The following is a 19458-nucleotide window of genomic DNA, read 5'->3' as shown; positions in this document are numbered from 1 at the left end:
TCAATTTCGACTGAGTTTACAATTTATTCACCCCTTATTAGAAGTCTCTTTTGCTTTTGACATGAATTTTAATAGTACATTAGTTGAATGTCAAAATGTGTGAATGGAATGTGTTTTCGAGCATCAAAATGAAATGCAGTATAATTCCATTTCATAAAAAACTTGTATACATTCACACAGCTCGAGATAGCAGTGTTGTTATCTTCAATCTAATATCCAAGAACATCTAACATTGAGGTTTGGTTGCATCAAACCTGCGCACGAAGAGCCAAGTACATGCTACCATCGAGGATTCGTTGCATCAAACCTGCGCATATCTCTCTTCATTCGTTCATTTTTCCCATTATAAACAGTAACCATTGCTGTCATTGCTGATCATACCTCTGCACTTTCTATTTCTACTTCATCTTCAAAACCATAAGGAAAACTTGATTCTGAATACACTTCATCATTCTGTTCAACCGTGCCATCTGAGGTGTCCAGATAACTCTCATCCCCTTCCTCCTGTAAAAGTTCCAAAATCAAATCAGGAAACATTTTTTTACACTAGCACAAGAAAAAATTCTTTCATGTTATCAAAGTCTGTAAAATCTATATTTTCTGTTAATTCTGTTGAGAATATTGAACTTTACAAAGAAAAGAAAGAAACTACCTCACTGTCATCTTCAGAAGGGTAAGCTGATTCCAGTTTATTGTATAATTCTTCATCTCCTCGGTCTTTAATAGCTGCCATTTGTTCCTACAATCACCAAATAATGGTTGACACAAATTACTCTATAAGCAAGAACACTAAAACAAGTACAGTAACCCAATTTGATTTAGATAATAAGCAAAAAAAAGCTACATACAATTTCACTTCTTAGTTCCCTCACTCTTGTTTGCAACGTTGCAATATGGTTTATGAGGGCCTGCAAGAAAATTCGACGTACATGTCAATTACAATATGCATCACTCTGTGAGGGTAGACAACGGTGTTGTCTGCTGGAATGGACACAATGCGCTAAAAAGTTGAACAAACAAAGTGGGGCACCTGACTCCTTTGAAGTTCAATTGAACGTGCCAATGCTTTCCTTTTCGTCAACAAGTTCTTCGGCCGCAGCAATGGTGGCCTTTTGTACTCCCTGCCCCGGAAAACAATTATTGCATATCCTTTGGATATTTTATCTACAGAAACCAAGATACCACCACTCTCAGCTTCAAGAGCTAGTGCAATATTCTTGACCTCCTCAAAGTTTGGTGCCTTAACAATGATCTTCACTAATTCCCGATATTTCCAGTGCAAGTGCATGTTCTCCACTGTGCCGCCAAAAACTCCACGCCTCCCTGAAATGAGACTATTTGACAAAAATGGCCACATATGAAACCAAAATGCATAGTATAGTAGACATTTCATTTACCCAGAAGTAAAAAGGCTTTCATCCTTAAACCAAGCTTCCGGAACATAAACCTTTCTTCATCGGTGAGACTTTCTGGGTCATCTGCTTGATCGGCTGGAGATAAAGACTCCTCCACCTTTGACAATGCTCGCTCGGCTTTCTGTAGCCTTCTTTCAGCCTGTTTAGAGAAGCTTCAAGTCATTCAAAACATTTTTTTCTTAAGCTTATCCATCCATTAATAATCATGTTATTGGTGCAAAATACTACTAAGATTCCCAGATGACGAGACTTACATAGGCAAGCTTATTGTCCAGCTTCCTCACAAGGTTGGCATGTCGCAACAATTCTGCTTCCCTCATCACCTTCTCCTTATCTTCATCATCCAGTTGTTTTCCCCATCTATTGTCTGCATCTAGAGTTTCTTTAAGTGTACCCGCAAATCCAGATTCCTCAATCTGTTCAAAACGTGGTGTGACAAAGGGTGAGGCTCGCAACCGTGCTTGTTCTTCTTCATCCTGTAAAGCTTTTGCTAATCTCTCCTGTTCCAGCAATGCTTCAGAGATATCCGGTGCCAAAAAGTCTTTCCCTCTATAATAGACAAGGAAGTCCTTGTTTCTTGAGAGCAGCATACCCCCAGTTAATCTCTGTATCAGGTAGCATGTTGTTATCCATATTCTAAAATAATTAAATCTACCTCAATTTTTTTCAGTTTCTTGCAATTAGGCAATCAAGCAAGTGATGAGAGTATCTCTCTTGATTGTTTAGCTTGTTAGTTACAAATTTAAATTTATGGACAATTAAACAAAATTGGCCTATTTGGGTTACCTTGAGATCTTCTGCCATTCTCTCACTGGTTGTTAGCTGAACCCCACGTTTAAGAGCAATTTTTGCTATCGAACTTCTTTCCCATAGCTTGACCATGGCTGCAGCTAATCCTTGTTGCTGCCTGCTTCTTCCTGCAGATTGCAAATCATCAATAGTATAACAATAATCTTTATCATAGAATGTCTAATTTACATTCAGCATTGCTTACCTACTGCAAAATGTGGTGGCAGCACTCTAGCAAGCCTCCGCAGAGAAGTCGCCTCCCTCATTGTAAGTGTCGATCTCACACCATAGGGAAGTAATCTAAAGGGGGGCTTGTAACCAGGGACAACACCTGGGAGCAAATCCGCATCTACCGGAAGTGGACCCTCACCAGGCCAATCTTCATACCTTGGTCCGAGGCTGTCTAATAACTTGTCCACTTCATCTTCATATTTCACTTCAGATGATGTTTCAGACGTTGTATCATCCAGCTTCATGATGCTTGATTGTTCTGCTTGAGCAGCATCCGGCTTCATGGTGCTTGATCGTTCTGCTTGAGCAGCATCCGGCTTCATGATGCTTGATCGTTCTTCTTGAGCAGCATCCTTGTTAGCTAAAGGAATGAGGTTGGAAAAATCCCGACTGGTCTTCTCAGTGGTAGGTATAGACTTTTGAGGTGATTCATGCCTTCTATATATCTTTTTCTTCATCTTTTGTGTGGGATCCTCATAAGTCACGCCTCTATAAACTGAGACGGAAGTCCCAGATCTCCAGATAACCAATCCACCAGTTTTTCTCTAAGCAAAAGGAATACAATGTCAACTAGAATGACTAGTATTGATTTACTTTCACAACTCCAAAAGAACTCTATGAAAGGTAGAATTATCTTAAGTCTAGTACCAGTACCGAGGAAACAATGGTGCTTGAGCATATTATTCCAAGAGTTACTAAATGCAAATTACTTCCATTACAAGACTAATCAGGAGAATAGAATACAAGTTATGAAAAATGAAGAATTGCGGAATACAATGACACTAGTTTTTCCTGATCTAAGAACAATATAACTTCTAAGTAAGAGACTTAAGGATTTCCATAATTTGCAGAATGCAGACTATTATAATATTTATATTCAAATCCTAGTGTCTACATACCCTGAGACATTACTGTAAACCATCCAAAATCATTGCATTGTGAGTTGATGATCAATAAATACATAGTTTCAAAACAAGAAATGACAATCAAGTTATCACACCAAAATAGAGTTACCATCAACAATAAAATATAAAGGATACTGAAAAATGTTGAGCAAGAAAAGCTCACCTCCAAAATCTCGTGCACGCGTTTCATATTGAGCGCAGGAGGCCCTTCAATCTTTAACCTTACCACCTCAGATGTTTTCCACTTCTCACGAATCGTCTCCACAACCTGCTGCGTCACCCCTGCTCCACTAACCCTTGTTTTATTCTTTACCTTAAGAGCCAAATTCCTCAGCCTATTAAGCTCTGAGTGAGGAAGAGTCATTTCTGCCAAACTACGGTTCTTTCGACTATCCAAAGTCCTCTTTGGCGCATTCGAAGTATTCTTCTCCCAAGGGAAACTCACCTCCCCATTACCACCCATAGATGCACTCTCATCCCCAAAAGGGAACTCTTTCGAAAATCCACCCCTAGTATTAGGCAACAATCCTTCCTCAACATAGAATATATCCTCAACAGATCCCTTTTCAATTACATTCTTCTTGTCATTCTCCTCACTAACATCATCCATGTAACCAAACTTCTTCAACTTTTCAACAATCCTCTCCATAGTACTACCACCAGTACTAGTACTAGTGCCCTCTTCGGTATCCGAGCTCGAAGCATCCCTTCTATTCCTATAATTCATCACTGCCTGAGGTCTCCTCCCACCAATTGTCTCACCAGTTGCATTCCAATTATCCAACCAAGAACGACCAGACGAAATTACTCTACTCCTACTACTAATACTAGGCTGTGAGCTCGAATCTTCCCAAGATAAACCGACCCTACCATTGTTTTTCTGCCAAAGATTGGATCTTTTACGAGGATTTTTCCTCGGTGTGCAATCTGAGCTGCTTCTGTGATGAATCTTGGCGGGAATGAAAGAAGTGGGGTTGGAGAGACTTAGGGTTTTTCTTAGATGGAATTTGCACGATGAGCTCTGTAATGAATCCATCAAGAAGGTGGGTTGTGGGCAGAATTGGTAGGTGGGCACCACGGAAATTCTCATTTTCTACGCAGGTACAAAACAAGACATGAAAATTGAGCTTTCTTTTTATTAGAAGTTTGGTGTAATGCAGTGTGGTGTGCGAAGTGAAGATGGAGACGACGTCAGACGGCGCTGGTGGCGGGTGGCGCCGGTGGCAGAGGTGGTGGTGTATGTGTGGGTGGAAAAGAGAGATGAGGTTTAGGATGATGAGACGAAGGGTAATATTTACAAATTATTTGTAGTAAATTTTCTATTTTTTCATATTTATGGTTTTCAAAATCATTATTTTACTAATTTGAAAAAATAAGGGGTTCTATTTGCAAGTACATATAAAAAAAATTAATACTAATGGTATTATTTTTTCACTCAAATTTTCTATTCTGATTTTATAAATTTTATAATGAAATACAAGTAAAATGGATTAATCAAATGTGACGTCAAATTGAGACTTCTAAACGATAACTTAACTTTTACTATTAGGATGGGGAGTGGACTTGGAGTGTTATATTACTAACTCAATATTTAATTAATTAAATAATAGATCTTAGATATTTAAATCAATAGCCTAGATCATTAATCTCGGAATGTCAATACGATCAACCAACAAAAATCGTCAATAAGGTATTAAGGTCAATTTACAATAAATTAATTGTAACTAATTTTAAAAAAATATCACATAACTTTAAAATACATATAACTTTCTCGATTTAAATTATTTTTTCGCACAACATATATCAAATTAAAGATAATTTCATAAGGATTCTAACGAGATCTCACTTGCATATGTTCCAATGTCAAAATTTGAAATTTTTTTCGTAAATTTTCAATTTTTTCGTACAACAATAAATGTCAACATAGTATATAAAATATGTCAATATAATACATGTAGAATGTCATTCTTAAATCAATGTGTTGATATTCTCGAAGCATTGTGTTGATATTTTCAAAACACTATATTGACATATTCATCTTAAACCCTAATTTGATAGTTTTTTTTATCTTTTTCGATTTAATTAATAAAAACGAAAATTACACGTGGCAAATTTTAGACCACTAGATTTCTAAAATTCTATGGTCTTAAATTTATGTAGTTAGCAACTAGAGAGTGAGTTAACAATTGATCACTTCCCTATGATGTGTTTGATACGTTAGTAAATACCAAGATAAAGAATTACATATGAACATTTCTAATTGTTTGATATCATAGTTAAGCTTAATTCAAAGCTCAATATAAGATAAGGGTCTTCTTCAATTTTACCAAAATTATAACTTGGCCCTCTCCAATCTTACTAAAATTATAACTTTAACCATGTTTATGTAACCCACTAATTTATCAAGTTAAACCATGTTATTTAGTATACTATACAAATTTAGATAATTTATATTCTTTCAAACAACAACGAAAAAAATCTTATATTTGCGCCCGTATTTCTTATCTTGTTTTACATATGTTCACATATCCCATCTGTCTATGTTAGGAATCTGTTTTATTAGTCTTGAATGGGAGTGGCAAAATGAGTGAAGGGAATATATTTTCGAACATCAATCACATTTATCCTATCACCAACATTGTTGAAACGTTAACCATTAGAATGCATCGTAACTAATCAATCAACTGTCAAAGTGCTATACAATACCAGCACCTAAATTCAACATTATCACAAAGTATATATAGAAATGAATAAAAAAACAAGACATGTACATGGCAACTGAGTTTCACAAAAAAGAAGAATCAAAACTAGAACTAAAAACACATGGCTACAGAAAGCATCGGCTTGGAGATTTAGGATTCTCCGAACTGCTTCTCTATGATTATCTGCCCGAGTTTCGTGTACAGAGCTCTCTGCTCCTCAAACGTCAGGTTCATTAGAATCTACAACAGCAGTTTATAATTTACAGTCGTAAGCAGAAAATATTCGCGTATCTGTGTAGACGATTACGGGTACATACCTGGTCCATGATCATCTCGATTGACAGGCTTTGTGGTACGATGAACGATTGGTGGTATATGTATGCAAAGACGGCCATCACCATCTGCACATTGGTCAGTGTTATGAGCATAAAATTGCTTGCAGTTCAAAAATCACAAATGTTTTCGAACCCACCTGGCAATCCATTCTATCTGTGATACCACCATGACCAGGAATGCTATCTCCAAAATCCTGGTACAAACCAGAAAATCACAAAAGAGCATGTACAGCATCAGATTCCAACAAAAGAAGACTAACAGTGACAGAACTTGGATTGGTGAAGAATGATTTCCGAACCTTGATCTTGAAAGCCCGTTTAAAGCCACTGGCAAAAAAGCCTCCAAAAGGTGCTATAATTGACGCAAAAAGACCAAGACATAATGCATGCCACTGCACAGGTAAAATAGAAATTTCTCTCCATGGAAACTGCAATAAGTGTATTGTAGCTCATAATTAGCCAACTTTAAACTGGAAAATCACCAGCTGGAGTACAAAGATGATAAAAATTGGGCAAACAGATCAAAGGATAAAATTAATAATTTAATATTCAACAATTGTTATCTTCATAAAAGTAATGTATCAGATGATGCAAGCTTGAAGCTAAAATGATAGCTTAAGCGCTTACCCATTCAGGAAACCACTGTGGTACAGTATAATATTCAGGCTTAAACAATGAACCAGGATCACATTCTAGCCAACCAGTCGACAAATCCTATAAAATTCAAAGAGATAGTTTGAGTGCTCCACGGACATAATAATCTCCAACTAAGAATTTGCCACAATTACCTTTCTTGGGCATGTTAACCACTGAAAGCGACCCATTATATTTGCCAGCTGTAGAGAAAAAATGAAAAATAAATTTACCATCAAAAGTTATAGAACTAAGCCACCTGTCATTAAAGGTAGATTATCAATTGTACTTTATTTAGTTTAAATATGAATTTACTAGAAGATACAAATGAGGCGTTTGAATACGCAGTTTATCCCCATTCATGAAGACTAGGTAAATGTGAAATGATATATTTTTTATCAGAAGAACCAAAATAGACCTTGATAGCAAAACAAAAAAAAAACCTTTACTAAAAATGATGTATCCATTGTTTGTGGTTTTTATTGATAAATGGATGGCTAACTCACCACAAAGGCAGAGATCATAGTAGCAAAAGACGCTCCAATAAAGCCTTCCCATGTTTTCTTTGGTGAGAGCTTGATCAAAGGAGTTCTTCCAAAGAAGAATCCAAAAATATAAGCAGCAATGTCATTGATGACAATAAGTGATGCTGGAAGAAGGAACCTGAAATTGTCGTCAATTTTGCTTTAGGTCGTCTGTACCAGTTCAAATTTTATATAATGCAGTCAGCAAGCACCATTTCATTTCATAACATAGAATCAGGTGATAAGTGTATGATGTAGGCACTAGTTTCACTGAAAGAGAAGTTGAAGTCATCAAGATGCATAAAGAAAACAATAAAAGGAATCACAGTAGTATGTTTATGGAGAAGTTCCTTCACTTATTCTTGTAAGTAATTAGTTGTTAACTCGACCAGAGTTGCAATTGTATTAAAGTAATATTACAAGACCGCACAAGTATTTTGGAGATACGAAATGGAAGCAAATTAACAATAAACAGGAAAAGTAAAGTTGTCTTACCAGAATATTCCTTCAAAAATATTAGCCACTGTAAATGCTGATTGTGTAAACACCACAATCAAAATCATGTGTGTCCAAGCATATTGGCTAAATTGATACTTGTACATCTTCTTTTTCAATGTAAGGATGAACCACATAAAACCTGAACAGACAAAAAGAGGGTAAGCTCAGTTTCTTGTTCAAACATGCATAGGACATCTTACTCCACCTAAAATATAATATACATACAAGCACGTATATTGGAAGCCATACAAATCATAAAGTGTAGAGGACACCATCATGCAAAAAAAATGAAATATAGAGCATGAAGGGGAATCCATGAACAGACATACAACAAACTGAAAAAGGAAAATCAATACTCCCTCCGTCCCACTCTAAGTGACACATTTTCCTTTTTGGGAAGTCCCGCTCTAAATGACACAAATCTAAATATAGAAACATCACTCTCTCTACTTTTTCCCTCTCTCTTACTTTATTCTCTTCACTTTACTCACAAAACAACACTACATAAAATCCCGTGCTGAATTAGAAATGCTCCACGTAGAGTGGGACGGAGGGAGTAGTTAAATACAGCCTACTGATGCATACAAAAAACAATAACGGAAGAAAAATGAAGTATCAACTAATATACCAACCTGCGATATACAAGAAATAACAGGTAACCATATGATACTTTATAAGTCTGCCCACCAGCTTATACAAGAATTTGTCCATAGTCACAGTATTGACAAGTCTTTGACTGAGAATTCGACCGTATACGAAAAGCATGACTGTGAAGAAGAAGTGCCTGAAGGTATGAAGTGACGTCATGTAAGACAAAGATAGAGACAACAAGAAAACAAAGAGAGAGAAACAGAAGGAGGTCAGGATTAATGAGACAAAGAAGCCCAGTCAGTCAGTCCAAAGTTATGCGATTGATGCCACCCTGTAATAACTATGCAAGCAGCATTATGAATTCTAAGCATATTAACAAGATGGAACAAGCTCAGCGTTCAGGAATCATGAAATCTGAAGTCCATAAAAGGGAATGCCAATAACATAAATATGGGAGAGTTGGCAAAAAGGCTACACTCTACAGTACTCACCAATTTAAGAGCCTAAAACCAGGGAGTTGCCGGTCTTCATGTGCCTTCCTAAGCAAATTGAACAGCTCCTTAGCCATAAATATTTGAATAACCACTACCATAGCCCATATATAAAGGTGACCCAAGTATATTATCGAGACAAATCCCCCAATCATCCAGACAGTTGAATATGTCCGGATTAACATTGACTTGTACTTGTTACGGTCATTAAAAAGTAAACGATCGCCGTTTGTTTCGACTTCTGGAGCAACCTGGAGTTGTAATACAAAAGGCAATTATGAGACTTTTTAAAACAGTTCCAAATCAATTAGTAGAAGTCAAAGCTAAAATAGCTTAAGGATATATGCAGATTACATAAGCGAATGAAAATAAATGCAATGCACAGTTTTTCTATGAGTTATTTTAGTTACTTAACTCTTTATTGCTACAGTTTATTTAGGGGTGGCAAATCGTGCGGATTGGGTCGTTATCGGGTTGACCCGATAACGACCCAACCCAATAAGGCCAAACCCGAACCCAACCTGTTAAGGAAACCCCAAACCCGAACACGAATCCGACCCGCCATCTCCAAACCCGGACACGACCCGGACACGACCCAAACACGATAGCGACACGAACCGCTTTGGGTTGACCCGACACGATAGCAACACGATATCGACCTGAACACGATAGCAACACGATAGCGACACGATAGCGACACAATAGCAACACGATAGCGACCCGACACGATAACAACACGATAGCGACACGAACCGCTTTGGGAGGTAATTCTAATTTCTAAACCCTAATCTATTTTTTTATTATTTTCCTAAGTAAAAGTTACTAAATTAAATCTAATAAAAAATAAAAATAATAAAATAATAAAATATTAATTTTTAACAGGTTACCCGCATCCGACCCGCACCCGACCCGCACCCGACCCGAATTTTTCGTGTTCTTATTGGGTCAACCCAATAATGACCCGTATCCAATAAGACTTGATCCAAACCCAATTATTTCGTGCGGATTCGTGTCGGATTATCGTGCCGTGTCAAAAATTGCCAGCCCTAAGTTTATTCATCTAAGGGCATTTCTTAAGAAGCAATCACGGGGAGAACTGGGCACTTGATCTCAACACACATGCAGTGATTGACACTGCTAGTATACAATACTAGAGGCAATTTAAGTGCTTGAACATAGGTTCTTCTCACATGGAGAAGTAGCCAGTAGATTGGTTTTCTTAAACACTGCATTGAGATGGAAAGTGAACTTTATAAAAAATTTATGGATATTATAAGAGTAAGCAACATCACGTTATATCTAAAAAGAAGGCCATGTTCACTCATATCTCTGATTCTCCAAAGGAACATTTCATTGTCTACTATGCCAAACTTTCAAAACTATATTAATTAATTTCATTTGTACTCTGTTTTCACTAGAAATCCCAATGCATAACTAGGTTGGATAATATATTTGCAATCCTATATAATCAATCCACAATCTTAAGCAATCATTTCAATGGCCACATCTACATTTATTCATTTTCTTACTACAAATTTAAATTACATAAAATATTAAAAAACATAATTTCATTTTCAAACCTATTACTACGAGATTTGAAATTCATTAATCCAAATATACCTTCATTCTCAAACGAAAACTATTACAACCTCATATATTCAGCTGGAAATACCAAATATCAGATATTGTCATTGAAAACATAACAAAACAAACCCTGACAAACCTCAGTTGAGCCTTTCCGCCGACGTAACCTTGCAGTAGGTCCACTAGGTGTTGATGGACCACCAGAACCATTATCCCTGTCCATTGTTACTATGTATAGCCACTACAAATATATTCCCTTTACAATCAGAAGTCTTAAGAACTGAGCGCTAGTATTGGGAATTTGGAATGTTAACTCCCACTTGAATCTCCAAGTAGCTGGAATAACCAAAATAAAGTCCTCATCATTGTACAATCAATATCAACCCAAAAGTCCAGAAGCTTCTCAACAGATTAAGGAAAATAATATACATAAATTTCATCTCTGTGATTATGTTTAATCCCTTAATCAGTAGCAAAAAACCTCTTTGCTTTTAATATTTTTAGGATACATAATTTTATCTTGCTAGCCACCCATCAATAAAATCTAAAAATTCTAAAGCCAAAATAAACAATACGTGGAGAGTTCCCCAAAATGCATCTATCATATTTCTGCTAGCATGACTTCTATCTACAATTCTCCAATCATGACATATTCTCCAACGCAATCTCCCCAGAATGTCCAAACTCCAAAGTAAACGAAGCATAGTGTGCAAACTTCTCCAATCACTCGTCCCAATTCTAAACCTCCCAGTCCTACTTAAACAACCAAAATTGGCAGATTTACACTTTCATAACAAACACTCTCATAATGAACACATTTCAACAGCCAGAAACAGAATACTGGATTATAATACACCAATACAAGGCAGAAGCTCCTGCAATAAATGCACCACCAAAACCTTTTTGAAGCTTAACATATCTTCATCATGACTCTACATATTTCATACAATCGCAGAATTCAATTACTCAAATTACCAGAAACACTGGAGCCACTCCACGACAGATATGTATAATGCATATAGATAGCGAAGCATAAATTAAAACTGCCAAATGACAAATCCTCGCGACTTAAACACAAATTCATTTGAAAAAAAAATAGAATAACGGCAAGGAACATATGCATAACTTCACAACACGTAGCTATTAGAATTCAGCAACAACTACGCTGCACTGCTACGATATAAATGGACGCATAATCGTACAAGAAAAACTAGCAGGAGAGAAGAGGGAAGAGAAGACAAACCTGAGCAATTACAAGGTGTCGCGCTAACTGAGCAGAAGCAAGGAGATTCAATAGCAAGGGAGATCTGACCTTCGCCTCTCTCTCTCTCTCTCTAGAGGGGGAAGGAGGAAGTCCAACAGAGTGGGGGAAGTAAATGCGTGAGGATTGGTGGGATTCTTTCGCTAAACATTTGGGGCTGAAAATGTAATTACATCCAAATAAAAGGGCCTCATGTATAGTTTGTGTGCGAATCATCACCAAACAAAATGAACAGATTCTAATAAAAAAGTTTTATTCTATGGAATATTTATAACACGATGATTTATAATTATTGTAAAATAAAAGGTAATTCAAGTATATAAGAGTATCAGTAAAAAAATATTAACAGAAATGTTGCTAAATAAAATTGTAGGCATTTAAATTCAAATAACTGCATGATTGGGGTTCATTAAGCCTATAGTTACTAAAATTTTTGAAGTGGTTGAGATCATTAATTTTCTAAATTAATGTACTACTCCTACTATCATTTTATTAATGTTCTTGACTTCTTGGGACTGTGTAGTAGTATTATTTATGCACTAGCTAGATGTGTTATTAAAGGTTTAATTAGCGGCCTATATAAGTTTATTGGAGATTTAATTTAAGTCTCCCTATGGCTACACGTGTGTCTTAATGTACAAATACTATGATTACTTGTTAGTATCACTTAACTTTATTCGGCACTCAACCAAATATTCTTATACAGTATATAATATGGGTCTATTGCAATTGAACTACTAATTTTTTGGATTTTTTTACTCATTTTTTAAAACTTGCTAATAAAGACCCAATTGTCATTTTTTTACGGTTGAACTCTGCCCAATTTTTTACACAAGTTTAAAATAGAGACTAAGACATCCATTTATCATCAAAATTTTAAAAAGGATTGAGGGGTTTGAATGAAAGTTCATTATTTAGGCCGATATATCGTATTGCTCAATTTCATTGCCAAACGTTTGGAACACTACAATTTGTACAAGCGTAAAACAACACACAAACTTGTAAAAATTAATTTGGATTGTGGGTATCTGACTATAAAATTAACAATTTGAGAAGAGAGTCCCGAATTCAACATAAGATGTTAGAATTTGAATGATCGTGGCGTGGCCAATGTTGGAATGATTGTCTAAAACTAAACTCTAATTTCGCACAAATGAAATGGGTAGATTTAAATTGTAAAGAAGTTAAAACTGTATCACTGAAATTCCAAAATTAGGTCTAAACTACAAATGGTCCATATACTCGTAACGGGTAGTGTGGTCTAGACCTGCCCACGGTTCATGAACCGGCGGTTTCGGTTCGGAATCGCTGGTTCCAGTTTTGGGAAATATGGAACCGGAACCGAACCGTGAGGCTGTTTCACGGTTTTGGTTTCGGTTCCGAACCGCCGGTTTTCGGACAGTTAGTAGCGGTTTAGGTTCGGTTTTGCGGTTTGACAGTTTTTTTCCTTGATTTTTTTTTCCATGTAGTTTGAAATTATAAAATAAATTGGAACAAGGAAATGGATAGTTTAAATTGAATTAAGACAAGTAAGGTGAAAATGATATCAAATTTACAATTTACATATACAAATTACAATATGATATATTTACAAACAAATTACAAAGTGATATAAATAGGGGGAAATGGGTCCAATTTGAATTTAAAATCAACATTTAAGAAAATAAAAATAAATAAATAAATAAAAATAAAAGAAATGGTGTTTTTTGCAATCAATTTTGAATAGTGCAACCATCACCCACCGCCAACCAATTTGTTTTGAAGACTCAACTAATCAATTTTGTAGACTACAAATTCTTTAACCAATGTTAATTAGAGTATTATGATTTATTTAAAGTAATTAATTTTTCTAAGTTTTATTAAACAATGCTTGATAAATATTTATTATTAATGATTCATGCTCCATAAACTCCATACATAAAGACTGTGTTAATTAATAAAATCAGAAATAGTATTATAAAGTTATTACCATAATCAATGGTCCATACTCCATAGACTCCCTCTTGTAATTTAGTTTATTTTTATTTTATTATCTTTTCTCTTATGTTTTCCAAATTACAATCCAATTTTACCAAATAGTATTATAAAGTTATTTTTGCTGCAAAATTTTGTCCCATATTATTGTGTCCACAGATATTACCAGATCCAAAAATGAAAGTTACTTATAAAAGTATAAAACTAAAAAACCGGATCATTCAACAATGTTTTATTTAATGGAGTATATAGTTTTAATATAAGGATTAACTATGTTTAAATTTATCGTTGCATTGGCGGTTCGGAACCGTGAAACCGCCGGTTAACAGGCGGTTCGGTCGCGGTTTCTGTTCAAAAAATTTGGAACCTGAACCGAACCACGGTTCTAAAACTCACAATTTCGGTTCGGGATATTTCTCGCGGTTTCGGTTCGGAACTGTAACCGGCAGTTACGGTTTCAATTTTAACCACCGGTTCGGCAAACCTTGGGCAACTATAGTGTGGTCTAGTTTTTTTTAAATGATAAATTATGGTCTCTTATTATGTGATTAATATTATTATGAGATTATGGTCCTATGGTGACTCGAATACCAATTAAATTATGTTTATTTTCAAGTTTATTTGAAATGAAATAGAGTGAAGTTGAAACTTGAGCTCCACAAAAAACTATTGACAAAGGCTGAGGGTCTACCATTCAGAAGAACCATAAAAAAATTGTGTACTTTCATATTTTCAGTATTGAAACACTTGCAAATATTCATAAACCACTTTTTGATTCCAAAACAACCCACTTATATAATCTAAAATAAACAATAAAATCAATTACTCTAGCTCGAAATTCAATCCTAAAAAAACTCAACAGAGCTAACAAAACTTGAAGCCTTCATCTTGATTCTGAAGGCAAGTTAGATATTCAACTTATGTAGCTGCTCTCACTGTGTGGACTTTTAGTTTTTCCTGGCCAAAATTCGTCCGACACGGTAGCAATGCAACACACAAGTCCTAAAAGAAGTTACGAAAAAAAAGAATTTAATTAGATCATCAATGAGGGTTGTGATAGGAGTGAATTTGTGTGCTGTGCACGATAAATTGATAAACATTGGGTACGCTATTATCTAGATTTGGAAGAAGATGTAATGCATAAAACACGAACCAAGATTACCAAGACCACAGATCACTTCCATGCTTTCCTTCCACGGAATTGTTTATCTGAATGTTTTTGTTTTATCTTCTTCTGTTGGCGAGTTCTTGATATCCTGGCTTTTCTTGCGGCATCAGGCATGATCTTTTTGTGCTCCTTTTCCCGATTGCTTAAACCACCAGTCTGTCCAATAGTGATACGTATAAAAACACTAGACCAGTATATAATCATAAAAGCAATGCCATATTGCAAATTTATTATTCACATAAACTGAGACAGACTAATTCTGCCGTACAAGAGTAAAAATGAGGATAGTTGCAAATCTTGCTTACGATTGTGGAACCAAAAGGTCTCTCTAAGAATAAAGTTCTTATAGCATAGGTAACATACTTTTTTCTTCTTTAGAGAGCTGCGGGCTTGATATTTCCCTCTGTCTTCCCTTCCTTCTCTGATCAATGCCAATTTTTGTTCCTTTGTTAACTTCCTCTTTATGTTTGCCTGATGCACATTAGCAAATGCATTAGATTTTTACTAACTAAAGAAGACTAACTAAGAATTGATAAGGAAACAAGAATATAAAGCTCCAACTTGAATACAGTAAATGAACTGTGTCATTTTTTGTCAGATTCTCCTTGTATTTATCAGGGTACTTGAAGCAAATATCATGTTGCGTGTGATTGATATGATGGTATGGAAACTACTAAATAGGAGAGCTCACCTCGAGTGTTGCAGCATCTACTCTCTTGAGGCTAAGTTGGTCTGAGGTAGGAAGCTTGAATCCATGTTGTGTCAAAGCAGTCCTTGCATCCTTCTTAGCCTATTATCAAAGCCAGTGACATGTTACATTCATATAGAAACACACGACCATTTGCGATACTGGCCAAGAAAAAAAGTGGTCAATGGCCAACGCGTCCTTCATTCAGGAGTAAGAAGCACAAACCTTCAGCTCTCTGATTCTTTGGAAGTCCTCGTTAGAAAGAATTCCATCATTTGAGGATGAAGTGACGTTCTCAGTAGTTCCTGCTAATTTCTTTAAAGCACGAAGACTATTATTGGCAGCATTCAACTGGCCCTCAAAATCAGAGAACTTCCGTTTCTTCTGTTTCGGTTTATTGCTATCAACATCGGCATCCTTCCCAGTACTATTATTGATTTCCAGTAAATCATCATCTTCACTCTCTTCATCACCGATTTCACTAGCACCGTCAACACTGTAACCAATATCATCTCCATCAGAGACTTCATCATCTTCGCCACTTTCATCACTGCCATCATCAAATTCATCATCCGAGCCAATGGAGCCCTCGCCATCACTTTCGCCTATTCCATCCTCTTCAACAAGATCAACAGAATCATCTCCTTCACTATCATCCCCATCAATGTCCTCATCACTATTCCCTTGATCTTCTTCTTCCAATAGCTCAACACCTGGGATACTGCTCTCAACATGCACTTCACCAAATGCCTTAGGTTTAGCTTTATGTTCAGTGGGCCTCCCTCTATCCTTCTTGACTAACAATGATGGGCAAACCTACAAACCAAGATTTCAGATTCTATGAAATAAATATCTACACAGCACAATTTCCAAAAAAAGGTGCTTACTTGAGTAAAGACAATCACAAGGATGGAGGGAGAGATATGTACCTCTCTAAATAGTGTAAGAAGTGACCGAGCAGAAGCAGAAACTGCTTTCTCATGTGACTTCCTATATAAGACAAGGTCTTGGAGCAGTTCTTCAGTCATCAACTGGAAATAGGAGCAAAATGCATAGTCAGTCTCTGACTCTGCTGTAACTGAGAAGAAAAAGCAGGTCAGTAACATACTTCAAAACTATTCTGAACTTACCAAAGGCATGCGAAGACATATTTCGCGAACTACATTCAACCCAACAGTGATGGCCTGGAAAAAGGAGACATGAAATTTTAAGATACTCAAGATACAATGAATTAGAGGTTCCTCTTAATAAAGCACAATGGTACCTCAGGTCGTGATCGATCATGCACAAATTGGTTTACTATTTGCTTAAACAATGGTTCAACTGCATCTGGTGGTACCTAGTAGAAAGAATCCAAAATGTATCAATGAGAACACTATCCAGTAACTAAGATAAGCTCATAAGGAATCAAGAACAGAAATCACATAAATTCGGGTAATAAAACTTGAAGTTACCATTTCGTGGCAGGCTTGAACAGCTGCTGCAAGTAGAGTTGTAACATCTCGTTGATGTGGCTACAGTGAATACAAGCGGACTTGGTTAATATCAGGATGAATACCCTCCTAATGTTAGTAATGGATAAGCATACCTGGACATATTTTTGAAGATATGAATAGAAGTTCAACAAGATCAGATGGTGAAGGCCAACAGTTCGTGCAATTACTTTAAGCATCATCATTTTAACCTATTGAGGAGACAAACAAAATATTTACCACGCCATTAAAGCATATATATTCCAGCCATCGCCCCAACATGTTAAAGTATATAAATGAAGTACCTCAAACCTTTCTTGGGTGCTAGACTGCAGTCGAGAAAATAGCTTCTCGGAAAAACCCTGTGGAAAAATTTTGATGAGAGCCTGACTCCCCTTGAGCCTTTAAAGAATAGTATACTATTAGAGAAGAGACAGTGAAATTATGAAGTAAACCTGTGCATCTATCAAATGGTTTAGAGGTGAGGCGAGGTTTGTGTTACTTTTCTCGGATGATAAACGCTGCTGCTTCTTCATACTTCGTGCAACACGCTCCAGTTTTGCCTTCTTCTTCTTTTTGCTTGCTTTTGTGCCTTTATGGTTTGCCTAAATTGGTCAAAATAATACATAAACATTTGGTATGTATACAGAAATAGGAAATGGTACACATCAAGAATGTCTCAAAACAATTAATTCTTGAAAAGTTGATAAAAGAAATTAAAAGAGAGCATAGCTCAAGTTTATATAAATGTATTACTAAGCTATTATGTTATTGTCGCAGTCAGTTCATATAATCATTTGAAGCAATGGCCCACAACAAGTTAAAAGAATGAAACACACCTTGTACATAGCTTCTTTATTCAGCACGACTTGAGGCTGTGGGGTTGCTTGGTCATCTTCGCTGTCAGAATCATCACTACCATCATCTTCAATCTTCTCAAAATCAAGAAGAAACGACAAGGCAGAAATCATGATCCTGCAAGGTTAAATTATATATAGAGACAATCAGATATCAACCAGATAGCCATAACTTATAAAGCAGCACAAAATAACTGGACAGCTATAACCTTGTCGACGGATGAAAAGATGCCGTACATATAGCATTTGCTGTCCTATCATCACACCAAACTTTCCTCCGATGGAGATCACACAGGGTAATTAGCGATCGCTTAGCTATTGCTTCTTCCTCTTGCTGATTTCCACAAAAATCATTAACATCACACTTCAAAAACTCTAAAAACAAAGGTGAGAGAAACAAATCATGTAAACACTATACCTGCAGCATTCCGAACAAAATGTTCTGGAGTGCCTTATTCTTCGGATCATTCTTATGTTTCTGATTCATGCGCCTAATGCTTTGAATAACGTGGGAAAATGCCAGTTTTTGTAACGCTTTATCCCCCAGTGTCTGGAGAACCATGAATACTTCTAGTGTCTCAGCAATATCTATGATCTGGAATACAAGCAATCAACGCCAAGAACTTAGAGAGAGTGCTCATTCTACCTAGCAATACACAATTAGTAAACATTGATCATAATACCATATCCAGTTAAACTTAACCACACTCCATGATTAAATAAACACATTTCTATGCCACCATATTTCATTCTACTTTTGGTAAAATTATAGCCAAATAACGTCGAAAATAGCACAATACGGCATTTATATTTTACTCCTAAATCCTAATAATATCAATTAATTAACAATACCGAAAAAAAATCCATCGAACGGAGAAAAGAGTTACCTTTCGATTGACCAAAAGTATCAATGCTTGCGTCACTTGCACCCGCAGACCCGAGAGCAGACTCTTGGCCGAGGATTCCAGCAATTGGACCAATTCAGTCGGGAATTGGGCCAATTCCTTGGGGTAAAACGGTGTAACATGGGCCAAAAACATTGCCCTGTCGCCTAAGTCCTTGGCGACGGAAGAATCGGCGGAGATTCCACTAATAGAGGTGTAATTCAAGGCGGCTTGCTGCTGAAATAGGTCGAGGGATGATTTAAATTGATCGTAAACAAGCGAAAGCTCAGAACTATACCCTTCGGGATCTACTTTCATTATGGATTGCAGGGATGTGAGGTTGAGCTTTACTGAGGTCCGTCCCGACGCAGATATCTCATTGGCCGGTAGGGCCGCCATGGCCGAGAGAAGTTGAAGTGCGGAAGAAGCGGCGGTGAGGGTTCAGTTCAGGGTTCT

At 36.4% G+C, this 19458-nt stretch overlaps 3 protein-coding genes across 4 annotated transcripts; all 3 read right to left on the bottom strand.

The window, feature by feature from the left end:
• Positions 1 to 113: 113 nt before the first annotated feature.
• On the bottom strand, positions 114 to 4627 carry LOC121775770 (CRM-domain containing factor CFM3A, chloroplastic/mitochondrial-like). The gene is made up of 10 exons (XM_042172812.1): positions 3504 to 4627; positions 2410 to 2980; positions 2202 to 2332; positions 1670 to 2020; positions 1398 to 1554; positions 1031 to 1323; positions 849 to 908; positions 653 to 739; positions 382 to 504; positions 114 to 307 (listed from the first exon to the last, which is right to left on the bottom strand). The coding sequence occupies exons 1-10, from the start codon at positions 4428 to 4430 to the stop codon at positions 302 to 304; spliced, it is 2706 nt and encodes a 901-aa protein (XP_042028746.1). The 5' UTR covers positions 4431 to 4627; the 3' UTR covers positions 114 to 301.
• A 1362-nt stretch (positions 4628 to 5989) lies between these two features.
• On the bottom strand, positions 5990 to 12094 carry LOC121776203 (phosphatidate cytidylyltransferase 1-like). Its single transcript, XM_042173362.1, has 12 exons — positions 11942 to 12094; positions 10838 to 11034; positions 9115 to 9365; positions 8665 to 8816; positions 8030 to 8171; positions 7517 to 7673; positions 7166 to 7213; positions 7005 to 7091; positions 6677 to 6805; positions 6515 to 6571; positions 6360 to 6443; positions 5990 to 6282 (listed from the first exon to the last, which is right to left on the bottom strand). The coding sequence occupies exons 2-12, from the start codon at positions 10919 to 10921 to the stop codon at positions 6193 to 6195; spliced, it is 1281 nt and encodes a 426-aa protein (XP_042029296.1). The 5' UTR covers positions 10922 to 11034; positions 11942 to 12094; the 3' UTR covers positions 5990 to 6192.
• A 2545-nt stretch (positions 12095 to 14639) lies between these two features.
• Positions 14640 to 19458, bottom strand: LOC121777245 (protein SDA1 homolog). Of its 2 annotated transcripts, none has more exons than XM_042174433.1 (16): positions 19006 to 19458; positions 18537 to 18713; positions 18328 to 18452; positions 18101 to 18236; positions 17717 to 17866; positions 17567 to 17623; positions 17378 to 17473; positions 17244 to 17303; positions 17054 to 17128; positions 16920 to 16973; positions 16719 to 16820; positions 16015 to 16605; positions 15793 to 15891; positions 15465 to 15572; positions 15087 to 15257; positions 14640 to 14935 (listed from the first exon to the last, which is right to left on the bottom strand). In XM_042174433.1, exons 1-15 carry the CDS (start codon positions 19399 to 19401, stop codon positions 15108 to 15110), a joined length of 2376 nt encoding a protein of 791 aa, XP_042030367.1. In that variant the 5' UTR covers positions 19402 to 19458; the 3' UTR covers positions 14640 to 14935; positions 15087 to 15107. The 2 variants fall into 2 exon arrangements, with proteins under 2 accessions (XP_042030367.1, XP_042030368.1); XM_042174434.1 differs by having other exon boundaries at positions 15096 to 15257.

Source organism: Salvia splendens, chromosome 18, assembly GCF_004379255.2.
Source record: "Salvia splendens isolate huo1 chromosome 18, SspV2, whole genome shotgun sequence".
NCBI lineage: Eukaryota > Viridiplantae > Streptophyta > Magnoliopsida > Lamiales > Lamiaceae > Salvia > Salvia splendens.
This window is presented reverse-complemented; position numbering and strand designations above follow the sequence as displayed.

Coding starts and splice junctions, on each gene's coding strand:
- LOC121777245 (XM_042174433.1), bottom strand. CDS start 19,401: ATGGCGGCCCTACCGGCCAATGAGATATCTGCGTCGGGACGGACCTCA. Junction 17,474..17,566: donor GCACCCAAGAAAGGTTTGAG/GTACTTCATTTA, acceptor TCTCCTCAATAG/GTTAAAATGATGATGCTTAA. Junction 16,606..16,718: donor TTCTTACACTATTTAGAGAG/GTACATATCTCT, acceptor CTTGGTTTGTAG/GTTTGCCCATCATTGTTAGT.
- LOC121776203 (XM_042173362.1), bottom strand. CDS start 10,921: ATGGACAGGGATAATGGTTCTGGTGGTCCATCAACACCTAGTGGACCT. Junction 8,817..9,114: donor GGTTTTAGGCTCTTAAATTG/GTGAGTACTGTA, acceptor TCATACCTTCAG/GCACTTCTTCTTCACAGTCA. Junction 7,674..8,029: donor ATTTTTGAAGGAATATTCTG/GTAAGACAACTT, acceptor CGACAATTTCAG/GTTCCTTCTTCCAGCATCAC.
- LOC121775770 (XM_042172812.1), bottom strand. CDS start 4,430: ATGAGAATTTCCGTGGTGCCCACCTACCAATTCTGCCCACAACCCACC. Junction 2,333..2,409: donor GCCACCACATTTTGCAGTAG/GTAAGCAATGCT, acceptor TGCAATCTGCAG/GAAGAAGCAGGCAGCAACAA. Junction 740..848: donor GGGAACTAAGAAGTGAAATT/GTATGTAGCTTT, acceptor TGGTGATTGTAG/GAACAAATGGCAGCTATTAA.